The sequence below is a fragment of the Rhipicephalus microplus genome, chromosome 1 (assembly GCF_043290135.1).
Source record: "Rhipicephalus microplus isolate Deutch F79 chromosome 1, USDA_Rmic, whole genome shotgun sequence".
In the NCBI taxonomy this organism is placed as follows: Eukaryota; Metazoa; Arthropoda; class Arachnida; order Ixodida; family Ixodidae; genus Rhipicephalus; species Rhipicephalus microplus.
In genome coordinates this window covers 269,938,854-269,953,972 of record NC_134700.1, presented here as the reverse complement: position 1 = coordinate 269,953,972, position 15,119 = coordinate 269,938,854, and the positions used below count along the sequence as shown (strand labels likewise).

At 41.3% G+C, this 15,119-nt stretch overlaps 1 protein-coding gene across 1 annotated transcript in view; it reads right to left on the bottom strand.

Annotated features, from left to right (window-relative positions):
* Positions 1-1,674: 1,674 nt before the first annotated feature.
* Positions 1,675-15,119, bottom strand: part of LOC119188022 (long-chain-fatty-acid--CoA ligase 5) — a 65,175-nt gene continuing 51,730 nt past the window's right edge. Inside the window, exons 16-21 of the mRNA XM_037436047.2 lie at positions 14,611-14,727; positions 11,362-11,415; positions 8,322-8,411; positions 7,954-8,061; positions 7,736-7,807; positions 1,675-4,387 (exon numbers count right to left, since the gene is read on the bottom strand). Coding sequence (XP_037291944.2) covers positions 4,238-4,387; positions 7,736-7,807; positions 7,954-8,061; positions 8,322-8,411; positions 11,362-11,415; positions 14,611-14,727 — 591 coding nt within the window. The 3' untranslated portion in view covers positions 1,675-4,237. The remainder of the gene's footprint in view (positions 4,388-7,735; positions 7,808-7,953; positions 8,062-8,321; positions 8,412-11,361; positions 11,416-14,610; positions 14,728-15,119) is intronic.

The following is a 15,119-nucleotide window of genomic DNA, read 5'->3' as shown; positions in this document are numbered from 1 at the left end:
ATAGGGGCAGTTTGTATGTCTTGTGCTTTCTTCTGGAAGTTTGCACTGAAGCAACAGAAAGGACAAAGGTCACTTCGCTTGCTGCAGCAGCTGCATTGCGATGGAAGCGTGCTGCTCACACATGAAGTAACAACTGTGGCAGTTCGCGCTCGTCCTGTGTGTACTTGCGCATTTGTTTAGTGCGTCCTTCATTGTGTTTGAGCAGCGCGCTGCAAGTGTCGAGCTGTTACAGCTGTTGCTTTGTGCTCATCCTATCATTTTGTAAGTCCTTTCTGTATAGGCGTATCAGCGGGGGGGGGGGGGGGCAAGGGGGGGCTTAAGCTCCTCACTGAGAAAAGTTGGGGGGCTGAGCGCCCTCCCCCCACTTTAGACAGCTAAAGTCACAGTCGACTGCACGCTGCAAAAAAGAACAACCAAGGCAGAATTTTCCTTCACCACTAGTAATAACTCAATTATATTGTTAGGAGAAAAAAAACCAAGGCAAAGGTACATTGTAGCGATAATTTTTCAACATTTCAGCAGTGACGATTTTCCTTGAAGGCTTTTTGCGACGCTTTCTGCCCTGTGTAGTAGCACTGCAGAGCAGGCTAGTGTTTAACAGGTGCCCTATTAATTACATCACTTGTTCATGATTTTATACTACTGCAACTCGCTGATGCAGTTATAGATGGGAACGAACACACTCTTTATGGACTTGTCAAAGCATTTGCTGGTTTGGCAAAATAATTTTCTTTAATCAAAAAGGATTACCGTCACCGCTGCACTGTCGAAGCTGCTGTGAGCACATGACTGCAACTAATCTTCTAAATATTTTAATTTTACCACACTGGAAGCGCCAAGAAAGGTTTCCACTTTAATGTCCGATAAATCTGATCAGCCTTGCTTATGGCAACTTGGAGCGATGGAGCTCCAAGTTGGCAGCTTGCGAAGCCGGGACGAATAAAGCAGTGGACTAGAGCTCAGCGAGAAGCAAAAATAAGTAGATAGAAGTGTTCAAAATACCTTTGGTTCCTCAAGGAGTGCTTTACATTTAAAAACTGAATTTTTTTACAAGCTCTTTTCGGTCATAAAAATTTCACTAAATGTTAAAATATTTACTATTATAATTGGAGTCATGCCGAAAGTTGCGAGGTAAAGCATAAAAAGCGTCGAGTGTGATATTGTTACATGCGTCATACCTAAGAAACATATAAGTGTTGTCCCAGTGCATGCTGCTTAAAACTGACTGCCCTTTTTTTACGCTATTGAACAAGTGCTGTGTGTATTAAAAATGACATGAAAGGGTGAGCGCGTCGAAGAAGTTGTCTGCCTCCTAATATATATATATATATATATATATATATATATATATATATATATATATATATATATATATATATATATATATATATACTGGCTGACAGGTGTGGTAGGTTAGCTCCCCCACTCGCAAAAGAGTTAGTACGCCACTGCCTTTCTGCTTTAGGCGTGCGCTGCAAGTTTTGAGCTGCTTGTCGCTGTTTTTGCGACATTAAAATTTGTTGGTGTAGAATTCCTTCCTTCACCCTTATGGCGAAACAATGCACAATGACTGCTCAATTACTTATGAGAAGACCTGTTTGTGAAGACGTTGTGAAGACAAAAGACTGCTAACAATTTAAAATACTCCATAATGCATAATTAGAAGGTAGCATGTTCAGGAAGCACGTTTTTATTGCAAACATGTTATGTACAAATCACAGGACATCAGTAAAAACAGCTAGAGGTGCACAATGAAGCAACATACAGCTGTATATTTATGACTGGGAAGGACTTCACACCATTCCATCACACTGCATTTATTCTAGGAGTCCGACCAAGCAGATGGCATATGCCGGCTGCATAAGCAGGAAACATAAGAAGCTCTAAAAGGCCTCGTAAATGTGAACGATGCCATTTTTAAAATGTAAGAACTTGCTGTTTAGTGAATACTAACCACCTAAAACGTAACAGGTGAAAGAAACACACTCGTGACATTTAAATTGTGCAATATCAGGGTGGCAGTAAACTCCTTCACCTTTTGAGCAAAGTTCAGCATGACTGAAAAAATGTGCTAGCACTGAATTCTCCATTGCAGAGTTAAATTAACATGCAATAAACTAACTTGAGTGAAAAACCACCGAGCACAAAAAAACACCCAAGACACAAGAAAGATACACTAGGGACAAGGAGCACTTGCCTATTGTGCACCTTCCTTGTGTGTAGCATGTTTCTTGTGCTCAGTAATTTTTTATCGGTATGCACCAACTAGACCTTCAAAAAGTCCTATTGAGGTCTCAATGAGGCACACAGTTTCTTCACACAATATTTCGTCTAATTTTTGAACTTGGCAAAAGAAGTCAAGTGCACTTGCCCGGAAAAAACATTGCACTGGATAGCCCTTCATGTTAGTTATTAACTGCCTCACGTTAAAAGAATGTACATATGCATGCATTATGAATAACTGTAAATAAATGCTCAGAAAATTAGGGACTCAAGAAAACTGAACTTTCTTCACACAATCTCTTTGTCTAATTTTTGAACTTGGCAAAAGAAGTTCAGTGCACTTGCCCGGAAAAGAACATTGCACTGGATAGCCCTTCATGTTAGTTATTAACTGCCTCACATTAAAAGAATGTACATATGCATGCATTATGAATAACTAAATAAAAGCTCAGAAAATTAGAGACTAAAGAAAACTAAACTAGTCTTGAGTAGAGATGATTCTGTGGTTTTGCTGTTGTTATCTGTGGTTTTGCTGTTGTATAGGCCAAGCACTAGTGTGCTGCCCTATGATGCCACTGGTGTATGGTTTAAAGTAATAAAAAAGCAGCTGTTGAATGTACATGACGTTATTTTAGGCAGTGACAACAGAGTGACGTCTGTCTTTCACTCTCATCGTACCGCTCGGCTTAGGATACGACATGGTGTCGGAAGTGGGATGATCCTCCCATTCTCACTTGCCATTGTGACACTCGCCCTGCATTCGACCAGAATAATGGCAGCCCCTTCAGCGGCAGGCATTTTGCCACCGACGCCGTTCAACTTCGACCGGACTTCCGACTGGCCAGAATGGATCATGTCATTCGATGATTACTGCTATTCATCAGGCACTTCGGCAAAAGAACCTCGTGTTTATTCAACTGCCGTTTTTTATCACTTCACGCCGGTGAAGTCATAGAACAGCACACTAGTACTTGGCCTGAACAAAGATAACAACACTACGTTTCTCGCTTCCCGTTTTGGCTGAGACAATGTTTCGAAATTTTTATTGGCTATTCCATTTTAATATAGTACTTGTGTAAGAGCAGTAGCGCTCAATGATTTCTCAGCGCTTTGACACTACCATATAAATTCCATAAAGAATGCTTTAAACAGCTCCATTTTGAAGAAGCACAACATGCATTGAGTCATATTCGTACAAAAGTGTTAAAAGAATACATGACGGTTCAGTTTATAGGCACACATGTGCAACAACAATGTACCAGAAGCATACAGTGTGACAAAAAAAAAAGCATTCGGGAAGTGGTGACATATGCACATCGCAAGAATTCTGTGTATATGATGCAAACTAACAAATAGAGTGTTTTGCCTGTTTGTAAAGTAACAGACAATTGAGTAAATATGAGTTGTACATAGAAACTCGAAAAATATATACGTATACATATGCTCCACAAGGCCCTCAAAAACATTTAAAAACTGTGCCCCACATAGGTAGAACAAGTGTTTGATGTCTATGATCCTGGTACAAAACACCCCTGAAAGCACGACAGATGATAAGCACTCTTATATGTTGAAACCGAGCGCCAATAATAGCTGCCACAGAAACATTTCAAACACTACTACCGTAACACCTATTAACATGACGTAATCATCACCGGGTTAGCAGTATACACAGTGAAATGCAGAGATCTTTGTTCCTTATTAATGATAAGGCATTTTTGCTGACAACCTCAAGGACAGCAAGATGTAAAGGTCTTTGCGTGCACACCTCACTTGCAGGTTTAAAAAAATGATGGCAAACTTTGACATTTAAAATGCTAATCTCATTTAAACTGACTTTGAAGTTTGGTGAGTGGCGGTTTGGGTGCCAGTTTGGTGATATTCCAAGTAAAAGCAATGACAGGAGTGTTGAATAGTGACAGTCCACTAATATGATGTTTTCTAATTTAGTCCACTGTGAACGGTTTGGTGATCTTTGAAGCACCAACTATTTAGCGGGGTAGATGCCACTGTGGTGTCATGTACTAAGAAGTTGGCCTTCACTGTACAGGTCTTTGATGACATTAGCAAATTGCTGTCGTGCAGTATTCCGCTTGAGTTTGAGCGTGTTTGTCACAAGTCCGGAGGCCAGTAAGTCATTTTCTATGTGCAGGTGAACATTCTGAACCTAGCAAAATTGCAGGATACACAATCAAAATAAGGGAACCAGACATTTTCTGTAAATCAAGTAAGTCTATAGCCAGCAATGAAATCGAGCAATTAAGAATGAAGTATAAGCTAAGAATTAAGCCCCCCTTTAGTATAACAAATTTTTAGTTTGAGTATAAACAAATATATATATTTAAACTTAATACAAGCTTAAGTTGTACCGACAAGTTGTGCTACTGTGTTTTAAGATAGCCACTTCGGTGCCTGCGGCCTTGGTAAGCAAGACATGACTGTCGCTGAAAAATATTGGCACCAGCTTTGAGTGATCTTGGTAATGTCTGCTTGCACCTAGATTACGCTCAGGTACCTAAGCTCTCAACAACAAAATTTAGTATTAACACATCTGTTGCATCTTTACAATTATTGTGCCAAATGATAGGCCAATACCCTGAGAGCGTGGGAAATGTACTGGTAAGCATGAGTGAGCCCTGAAAAATTAATTACAGCATGCTTTTGAAAGCTTTTTTCAGTTCCTACTGTACCCTGACGTCACGACATGGTATGAGCAGCACCACCAGGCACGCGCAAGATTTCAAGATCCTTATACGCGTGTCGCTTTTTTGAACCATTCGTTTGCCCTCTGATAAGGGCATATCTTCTATTCGCGTGCAACACAGGTACGCTGGATGACAGTGACCGCACGACACGAGCAGGCGATCGAGAAGGCGCCGCCCAAGCTGTCATTTTTTTGTGTTTTGGTGCTTGATGTCATCTCAACTAGCGAGACTATGCGTGTAGTCATCAGGATTAGTACTGTATCCTGACGTCAAAGTTAGTCTATGTCGGTAAGTGCGCTGCGAGAAAATTGACTTTAATATCAAAATAAAATACTTTATCAGCATTTGCTGAGCATCACACTTGCTCACAGCCGTCTCTGTATGTAGAAGATTTGTATGGCAGAGTAAACTCGCCCTTGAAAAAAACGTGTCAGTACCCCTTTAAAAGAAACAGTAGCAAATAAGAATTAGTTCCTAAGAGAGCTTTGTCAAGTGGACCCCATGTGTGAGTACTCTGAGGAAATATGAGATATTGTTTTACATTGTAACAAGACTTCTTTCACTGTCTCTGTGGCTGCGATTCCGCACGGTCACGAACTATTGCGTGTCCAGGATATTGAAAAACACCTATCCAGCCATTTGAGAAGTGGGCCCAATATAAAGACTACTGAAAAACAGTGCAAAAAGAGAACATGCTGTGCAACAACGTATTGTTCCACAACATGTTCACAACTGCAAAAAATTTTCACCTACAAGAAGCACCTAGGACATCAATGCACCTTCCATCTTCTTTTGGGGAAAGAAAAAAAATTATCAGGAGCCATATTCCGGGTATGTCATTTTTGGCAGCAGCGTTGCTTCATGCAACTTAATTCTTACATGTCGAATGACTGAACCAACTAATTGCCAGTCTTTCCTCAACCATTCCAACAGCACGCACTGAAATCAAAATTATGGCGATATCTCGATTGATATGTCGGGTTTAACGTCCCAAAACCACCATATGATTACGAGAGACGCTGTAGTGGAGGGCTCCGGAAATTTTGACTACCTGGGGTTCTTTAACGTGCACCCAAATCTGAGCACACGGGCCTACGACATTTCCGCCTCCATCGGAAATGCAGCCGCCACAGCCGGGATTTGAACCCGCGACCTGCGGGTCAGCAGCCGAGTACCTTAGCCACTAGACCACCGCGGCGGGGCCATAGCGATATCTCCAAAACTGTCATAGAATAAGGATTCTGAAGTGCCCCAAGATGTCTAGAACATGTATAAGCATGTTTTCGTCAGAGCTATTTGCTTTGATCAGTATCGTAGGTACTGTAATTTTTTTATATTTAAGACTAAATTGTACTCTAAAGAAAAAAAAAATGTTCACTTATACATAATGCGCTTCATATCAAATAAAGCTGCAGAGCTGTGTGAGTAGTGCGGTCAGCATGTCTCACAAGACATTTTTTAATGCAATAGCATAAAAAAGCTCGTTTCACAGAAATTCCGGTGTCAGGATCGATGTTGTTGGTTGGGAGCGAAAAATGCAAGATAAATGCAAATTTAAAAAATAAAAAAGTCCAGTTTAGAGGTGAACCGAATCCAGACATTTGGTGAGGCAAGCAGATGTTATACTACAGAGCTACGGTGGTGCAAGTCCCGGGAAAAAAAAAAATGCCACATAATGTCATGCAGCGCGAGGAGTCTCCTTTATGCATGTAATATTGCGTGGCATAAGCATAAAATGCCACCAGGTGTCAAAGCATGTGGACTGTGCAAATAAGTGGTTGGTTTGAAATCGCACAAATTACAACAGGCACAGGTGTAACTAAACATTATTCCCATCAACAGCATCAAGAAAGTGCACACTTGCACAATTGCAGCTGTTACTTCATGGACATGTAGTGTGCGCTCTGCCCATTTGCAGATGGAAAAATTACGGCATAGTCAGCAAGCACTTCACAACTGTGCTGGAAGTAGGCATTGTAGGATAGGATAGTGAAGCCAGGCTAGTGAATGAGAAGAGTATGCGAACGGGGCCAAACTACATTATCGCATTCTATTCTTGGAAGCAAAGCTCAAGCATCCTCCAAGTTTTTTTTCAGAGTAGTTGTATTTGATTTGTGATGCATTCTGCCATAAACTTACTTCATAAGTCAACTAAAACTTGTTGACACAATGTTACAGCATGTAAAATAATATTCATCAATCTTCGTGCTGTTTTTATTCAATGAACTAGGTTTTGGTCGGAAATACAAGTAGTGCCCTGTGCTCATGTTCATAGAAATGTGCAATTTACTCATTTGGCGAAGTAATGTATAGGGAAAGTTCAGTAGTGCAGCAGGACCTTCCATGCAATAAATATGCCATAGTGTATTGTGAAGTAGAGGTGCGATACATACGAAATTTAATGCAACATTGATGCCTTTTGTTCCATATATAATGCACTATTTTTTGTGTGTGTGCGACTGCAAAAAGTGATACAAGTTTTGAGCAAACTGCTGGCTATGTATGGAAACATGTTTGTATGACACGCAAACTGGTAGAAGTGTACGAATATTTTGAAGATTTTTGAATAATCAATTGAATAGTGATGTATTCAACATAGCCAATGTTGCGCCACTTAAGATACAATGGCTTGTTTCCTCATTTATAATGCACTACCTTTGGTGAAACACCCTTAATGCCAAATTAGCATCCCTTAATAATAAATTTATATGCGTGTACAAGAAGTGCATGCAAGACTGCAATATTATCAGTGCTCCGGTACCATAAATTAAGGTGACCAATTAAACAACATTCATCAAAATTTTCCTTACCTGATGAAGAGAGCTCAAGCCATTTTCTCTGCCAAGTTTCTGCATCTCCTCGAGCAAAGTTTTGCGCACAGTCTGTAGTTTCAATGCAGACAGTACTTGCCAGTTAGAAAAACACTTTGAAGCTTCTATATAACAATTCTCTCAATAATAGGTCACTAGTACAGCTTTTCTTCCTACGAGCATCACAAAATAGAAGCTCGCAGGTACTTCTTACTTACCAGATTTTGACATATTTCAGGCAAAGGCACTTTCTTGCTAAGACCGCAGGTAGCAGCAAGGTCCCTTAGAGGCTCCTCATGAGGAATAACAATGGCAACACAAAATGACTGCAAATTTGGAATAGAAAAAAAGAAAGGCACTAATTATAGCTCACTACTAATGCATGTCCATCTCAATATTCCCTTTCAGCCTTTAACCTTTTGCTATTATTACAAATTGATTTTTGAGCTGGAAAAGCATGTGCTTCGAAACTGTTGCCTCAGTCTGGGACAGCACAACAAAGTTTTCTTGTGGTTATCCTTTCACTATATAGTGCTGAACACTACCTGTGAAGCATTAATAGAGCAACAAAAAAAAAGATCAGTACCTGTGTTGGACATCCTGTGACAAATATTGTTGCAACATAGTCCATCATGCTGTAGACACTTTCAATCCGATCAGGTGAAATAAACTCTCCCTGAAAAAAAAAACAAAAAGAACGCAAGTAGCTTAGTAATATTTTCGTTTCCAGAAAAATACAATACTGGAATTATTTCTTTGTACACGTACTTACTTTGTATTGATGATAAGCAAGAAAAACAAATACAATACCATGTTATAGTCAAGTGCCAATGGCTAACGCTCCACACTCATCGAACAAGTTAACTTGGTCAGCTCATTAACAATAATATCATGAATACACATGTTTCTGTCAGGAGCGCAACAGGAAAAATGTAGCCAGTGCGGCAAACCTGTTATCAGATGCATGTGACAGTCATGGAGTGTCAATGCAACATGTGACAGCACAGAGCAAGAAGTATTTAGGAGATGAAAGTCCCGTTAGAAGGGGCATAGGTGGGCAACCAGGTAATGTCATAAATATAACCTGCATCAATGGAGGCCCTTTCACTGGCAGTGCCTTCAGGACCATGCCTCCAAATGCTCCTGGGCAGCCATGGAGAAAGGCTAGAAGCGTTCATGAGCAGAAGACAACGGCTTTCTTGCGAGTTTATGCAAGAAGTCCGCAAAGCGAAAGGTAGCAGGGGTGTTGGTCTGCAGTGACTGAGCAAGAAACGAATGTTGCAGAACGCACTCTGCATTTACGCTCTGCGACTGTGGCAGAACAGGAGCAATACATGCAACCAGCTCCCTTGGCAACCAAAATGGCTGCAATTTTTTTCTAGCTGCGAGCCGGATGCTGCTGGTATGATGTGGCTCTCTGGCAGTGTGGCATTATTAGAACGCTGGAAAAAGCGGTGTTGCACCTCGTATATTTTTTGCTCCGAGTGTGACAGTCATTAAGAGTACCCTAATAGAAACTGTCAGTCAATATAAAACAAAATCACACTCAATTGGTACTGTTATAATGATTTATCAGTATTGCCACAACAAGTGACACCACCGCGATCCAATCTTGCTTTAGAGAGCCCAACAGTGGCTAATAATAAAAATGGCAGCATATCCACGGGGTGAATGATGGAGAGTGGGGCGAGGCATCCGCCCGTCCGTGCATGCGTCTGTCCGTGCGTGCGTCTGTCCGCACGCCCATCCGTGCATCCGTCCCTGCGTCTGTCCGCACGCCCATCCGTGCGTCTGTCTGTGTGTCCATTCGTCCATCTAGTCAACACTCCCAAGTACCACCATCTCGCATCTTTTCATCATATATTCCGCATATGGAAGCACCGCCAACCAGCGGACATTCGAAGGACTAAACGAGAGGTGGCACACGCACACTTTCTTACGGCTTGCACTTCGTGTCTACTTCCCACCTTTAACCACCTCGAGTTCATGGTATATACTAGTTCACTGTACTTATGGCACTGCGGCCCAACGCTCGCTAAACCTTTCTAAAACCAAGGAGGTTGTACCCAGCGAGTATAACGTAGCAAGCCTTTCTTGTCAGATAGTGCTCAATGTACATGCCAATGGCTGCTAATGGGGAATGAGAGACAGGAGAATTCGGCTTTCAGTTAACGCGCAAGCTGTGAATTTTTTATTGTTCAACAACGCACAGGAGAAATCTCCCACCGGTATTACCTTGCAGGTCGAAACATAAGACATGTTACGCACTACTATGAGGGACGAACGGGTGCCGCTTTAAGAAGCTTTGCCCCTAAAAACTATCACTGACGTTAACGTTAATTTAAAATAGGATTGTCGGGTGTAACATTCCAATTAGTCTCAGGCTATGAGACACGGCAAAAGGGAGAGCCCTGAATAATTTCAACCGGCTGGAGTTTTTTAAGGCGCACTAACGTTGCGCAGCACGCAGGCCTCTAGTGTTTCGCCTTCAAACTGTGACAGTCTTGGCCAGGATTGAACAAGCATCTCTGGGTCTGCAGCCAAGCACCGTGACGACTGAACCACCGCAACACTTCTTAAAGGGGCCCTGCAACACTTTCCCAAGTAATCGTCTAATGTCTTCATTATAAGAGCTTATTGCATCGCAAATCGAACGCAGTAAAAATTTTCGGAATTCGTCAAGTACGAGCAGAGTTATGATAATTTGTGCACGCTTCAAGTGCTCTCTCTCTATTTCTTCATAGCAGCGAGCGCGTCGAAAGTTATGCAGGGAGGGCAATGAAAAGGGGGCAAGAAGACAAGTCCCTTTGTCAGCACACATCATGAACTTGAGCCCATTTTCTTTTTTTTAACACGCGGCTAATTATCAATGAGATCGCGAATGTGTGTGCGAGCACGCGGCCACATCCTGCGGTGGCCAAGATAATTATACAGCTCAAGGTGCTTAAATCAGCCAGTGGTCATGTACTTTGGGCATATGGCATAGTAACTAGGGTATATGGAATCATTAGTTTAGAGAAGAGAGAATGATTCCTAGCCGACTGATAATTTATCGTGAATTCCAGGCTGCGTGCTGCGCTGTGATGTTTTGGCTCACGTTTTCTCAGAAGCCCCGGCTACTGATTAGCGGGGCCTTGTGGCCATGCTGAAGAAGTGTTGCGGGGCCCCTTTAATTTAAAATGGTATTTGAAGTTCTTAGCCCTATCAAAATGTGGGGAAAAATATACAGCATGGCCAAGACTACTTTATATTGCACGACTAAAAATGAAAATATACAAGAATGATACCTCTAGCAAAAAAATTGCGAAATTTAACGAGCTTAAAACATGTGGCATCACTATTCTGACCACTAGTTTGGCTTCTGCTGTACAGCTCTGCTCTTGATACTGTTAAACCACAATGATGTGCATGGCTTTACTGTAACATGATGCTTAGCTAACTAAATGTGTGCTGAAAGAACAAAACAAAAAATTCATGTTGCCGACAGTATAAATGAACACACCGAAGGACTGCAGTTCTCCATTTGTACTTTCTTTGCATTTTTTGAATAGATCAGATGCAATGTTTCACTATAAATAAATTTCGCTTTTGCTGTTTATGGTACTGTGGACTGGTAGTTTACTAACCTGAGAGAGCTTGAAGAAGTCCTTTTTTCGGTCGATAACCTTCAGTGCCCCAGTCTAACAGGCAAATAAAAGGAAAAAATATGATTAAGAAGAAGCACAGAGCTAACATGCAGTGCATAAAGACAATAATCCAGAATAGTAGACATCAACTGGGAAGCTTTCTCTTTGCATATCCTGCACAGTCTAGACATGCAGGTTCTGAAGCAATTTTATCAGACATTGACCACATGAAGCACAGCAAACTGTTTATTCTTCTCACAACCCTTGTTACTAGAGGTCCTAGCTTGTAAAGCTTTTTTTAAAAGTACCCGTCTTGCAATACCTCATGGCTGTGAACAAACACAGCTAGGAGATTCACTTGTCTCATTGGTCAAGGTTACAACATACTTGCTGGGTTGTCGTGGTACACAATGAGCAAAGACTGATGCTTACAACAAAAGTGAGAACTAATGGGATTGAATTTTAAACTTTTGCACAGGGACAGAACTGTTCATTCTAGCACATGCCGATTAGCAGATGGTAAAAAAATTATAAGTATGTTTTCATAAAAAAGCTTGTTCAAATGTGCTGATGCTGTCTGGTACATTCCCATAATTCCCACTCTGTACTGTATTCACTCAAATATGTACGTAGTCTCACTTTACAAACTTTCTGTAATCTTTATGGCTGTGCAAATATTCGAACTTTCAAATAATTTTCGAATAGGATGCTGCTCCATTCATTTCACAATTGAATTTTGATGATTCAGTGTGTTTAAACTTCCTAAAGGCAAACACAGTCAACATCCAATTACCTCATCATCATCATCATCATCAGCCTGTCTACGTCCACTGCAGGACAAAGGCCTCTCCCATGTTCCGCCAGTTAACCCGGTCCTGTGCTTGCTGTTGCCAATTTATACCCGCAAACTTCTTAATCTCATCTGCCCACCTAACCTTCTGTCTCCCCCTACCCCGCTTCCCTTCTCTGGGAATCCAGTTGGTGACCCTTAATGACCAGCGGTTATCCTGTCTACGTGCTACATGCCCGGCCCATGTCCATTTCCTCTTCTTTATTGCAGCTATGATATCCTTAACTCCCGTTTGTCCCCTAATCCACTCTGCTCTCTTCTTGTCTCTTAAGGTTGCACCTACCATTTTTCTTTCCATTGCTCGCTGCGACGTCCTCAATTTAAGTTGAACCCTCTTTGTGAGTCTCCAGGTTTCTGCTCCGTAGCTAAGTACCGGCAAGATACAGCTGTTATATACCTTCCTCTTGAGGGACAGTGGCAATCTACTTGTCATAATTTGAGAGTGCCTGCCGAATGTGCTCCACCCCATTCTTATTCTTCTAGTTACTTCAATCTCGTGGTTAGGCTCTGCGGTTATTACCTGCCCTAAGTAGACATAGTCTTTTACAACTTCAAGTGCACTATTACCTATCGCAAAGCGCTGCTCCTTTCCGAGGTTGTTGTACATTACTTTCGTTTTCTGCAGATTAATTTTAAGACCCACTTTTCTGCTCTCTTTGTCTAACTCCGTAATCATGAGTTAAAAAATTACCTGTGGCCCCCTTAAGATTTTTTTTTAAATGCTTAGCCCCAGCACACACTCGCATTGTATTGTAGCAAAGCTGCCTTCCACACTAATATGGTAGCAAATGTATTGACTCTAGAAAACGCTGGCTCCTACACGGAAATGCACTGCACTGTTACAGTGACCCTTTCATTTTTTAAAGACGATAACTTTTTTTTTGAACCTTCGGTGCCAAAACTTTGATCTGTCTGTTTTTCTTTTTGTCTGTCTGTACATTTGTCTGTCCGCAGTAACGATCCCCCCTAACGACATCAAACAATACCTCAAACGGCCAGCCCCATCTGCAGCACCTGCCAATATTTCTCACGTCTCAGCGTTAATAGTTGTGCGATTGTCAATTAAAAACAATGATTGCATATATCTGAGGCACCACATCAACACCTCGATGTTTTGTATGTGTGCCTTTTTACTAGAGAAGGCACACACAAGTAATTTTAAGGACCATAGTGTTAATCACGCTGCACTGACAGTGCAACGCGATGCTCAAAAAGACAAGTGTTTCCAATGCTTTGCTAAGACGACACGGTGGTGGCACCTGCTCGTCGCTTTGCATTCTACATCTTATCGCTTCCGAGACAGGTGCGCATCTTTCTCCATAGGCGTGCACGCCTTTTTTTGTATTCGAAGATTACTGCCAGATAGCGCTCGTGTCTAACGTGACTCGATGCGCTCGTTCACCTTCACTTCACGGATCGAGACTCTCTAATGCAGCACTTCCAGAATACAATTCACCGATTTTCTCGTGCAGAACATCAAATAAACATTTTGTTCACTCTCTCCACACCCAAGACTATCGTCTTTCGGCGACAATTGCACTGAAACATGCAGATACAGGGCCAATTTTTTTTATATGCTTCACCGCACCATACTCTGGTACTACGGCAAAGCTGCCTTTAATGTTGAGCTACGATCGTAAACGGATTGACTCAAAAGCTCTGGTTCGAACTTATGCAGCAGAAAATGTCATTTCAGACCGAAAAGTCAGAAAAAATGAGACCAAAATTTCGAGCATCTGAAATTTCAGACGTTTTTATACACTGACATCTACAGGGAAGGCTGAATAGCAACTTCATATCTGAAGGGAGCACGCCTTTTCCCACCATATCAGTTAGGCCTTCACACAAGTTGAAAAGGTGGGGGAAATAGTCATTTCCTTTCACGTGTAAAGCACTGTCAACACCGTGTTGGTTCTACCTAATCATGTAAATAAATGAAATTTGGTCTCTGCATTGCCTCATCCTTGATAAAACAACTAGCTAACACCATCTTTGTAACAGTTAATCAACCTAGCCAAAAGAAACACTTCGATGTTCCTATTTCATAAGAATGTGCTTAGGTATCCCGCATAACTTTTTTCTGTAACATTACTTCAATGTATCCGAAAAATATTAAACAAAAAAACTATTAAAAAAATATTAGGTTCGATTCGCACCCAAAATTTTGCTATTCCCACAGGTCTAGTAATCTACTAGAACTTTGGTTACACCCTAGTAGGCACACAGTTCTAATAAGCTCAAGGGACTATAGTGTTTTTTTTTTCTCCCTATAACAAATATTTCTATTTTGACTTGCCCCTTAACATTTGAAGAAGAATAGGAGCAGCAGTAACATCAACAAAAAGGCCTTTTCAATGGCGGCCACTTTCATTGAATTACATGAGTGGAGAGGGGTTTACCGATGTCCACATTCCAATGTCTCCTGTGAGCACCCAGCCACCTTCAAGCACTGTATTTGCAGTCTCTTGGGGATTTTTGTAGTAACCTTGGAAGGTCAAAGGGCTGCGAACACAGATCTGAAAACAACAGGGAAGGAATAAAAGAGAATACCATATTTCCTTTTTGTATGGCCTGTGGGTTCAAATTTTGAAAGACTAAGAAAAATAGAATAAAGTTTATGAAAAGGCTGCTATCAGTAATGAATGCACAAGAGTATCAGCACAAACTTGATGATGGTGATGCTGTGTAGCCGATGCTGTGTAAGCTTTCTTGGCATATAAGCAGTAGTTCCATAATGCACAATTTGTTAAACATCTGTAAGCAGGCATTCCTGAATATTTATAAATAAAAATCTCATTAACAGAATCCTTTTCTTGCTTTGGGTGAGCTCGTCACCCCACATTCCAGCAAGGATGCATAATCACCATGTCAGCCTTTAAATAAACTATAACGAGAATTTCATGCCTTG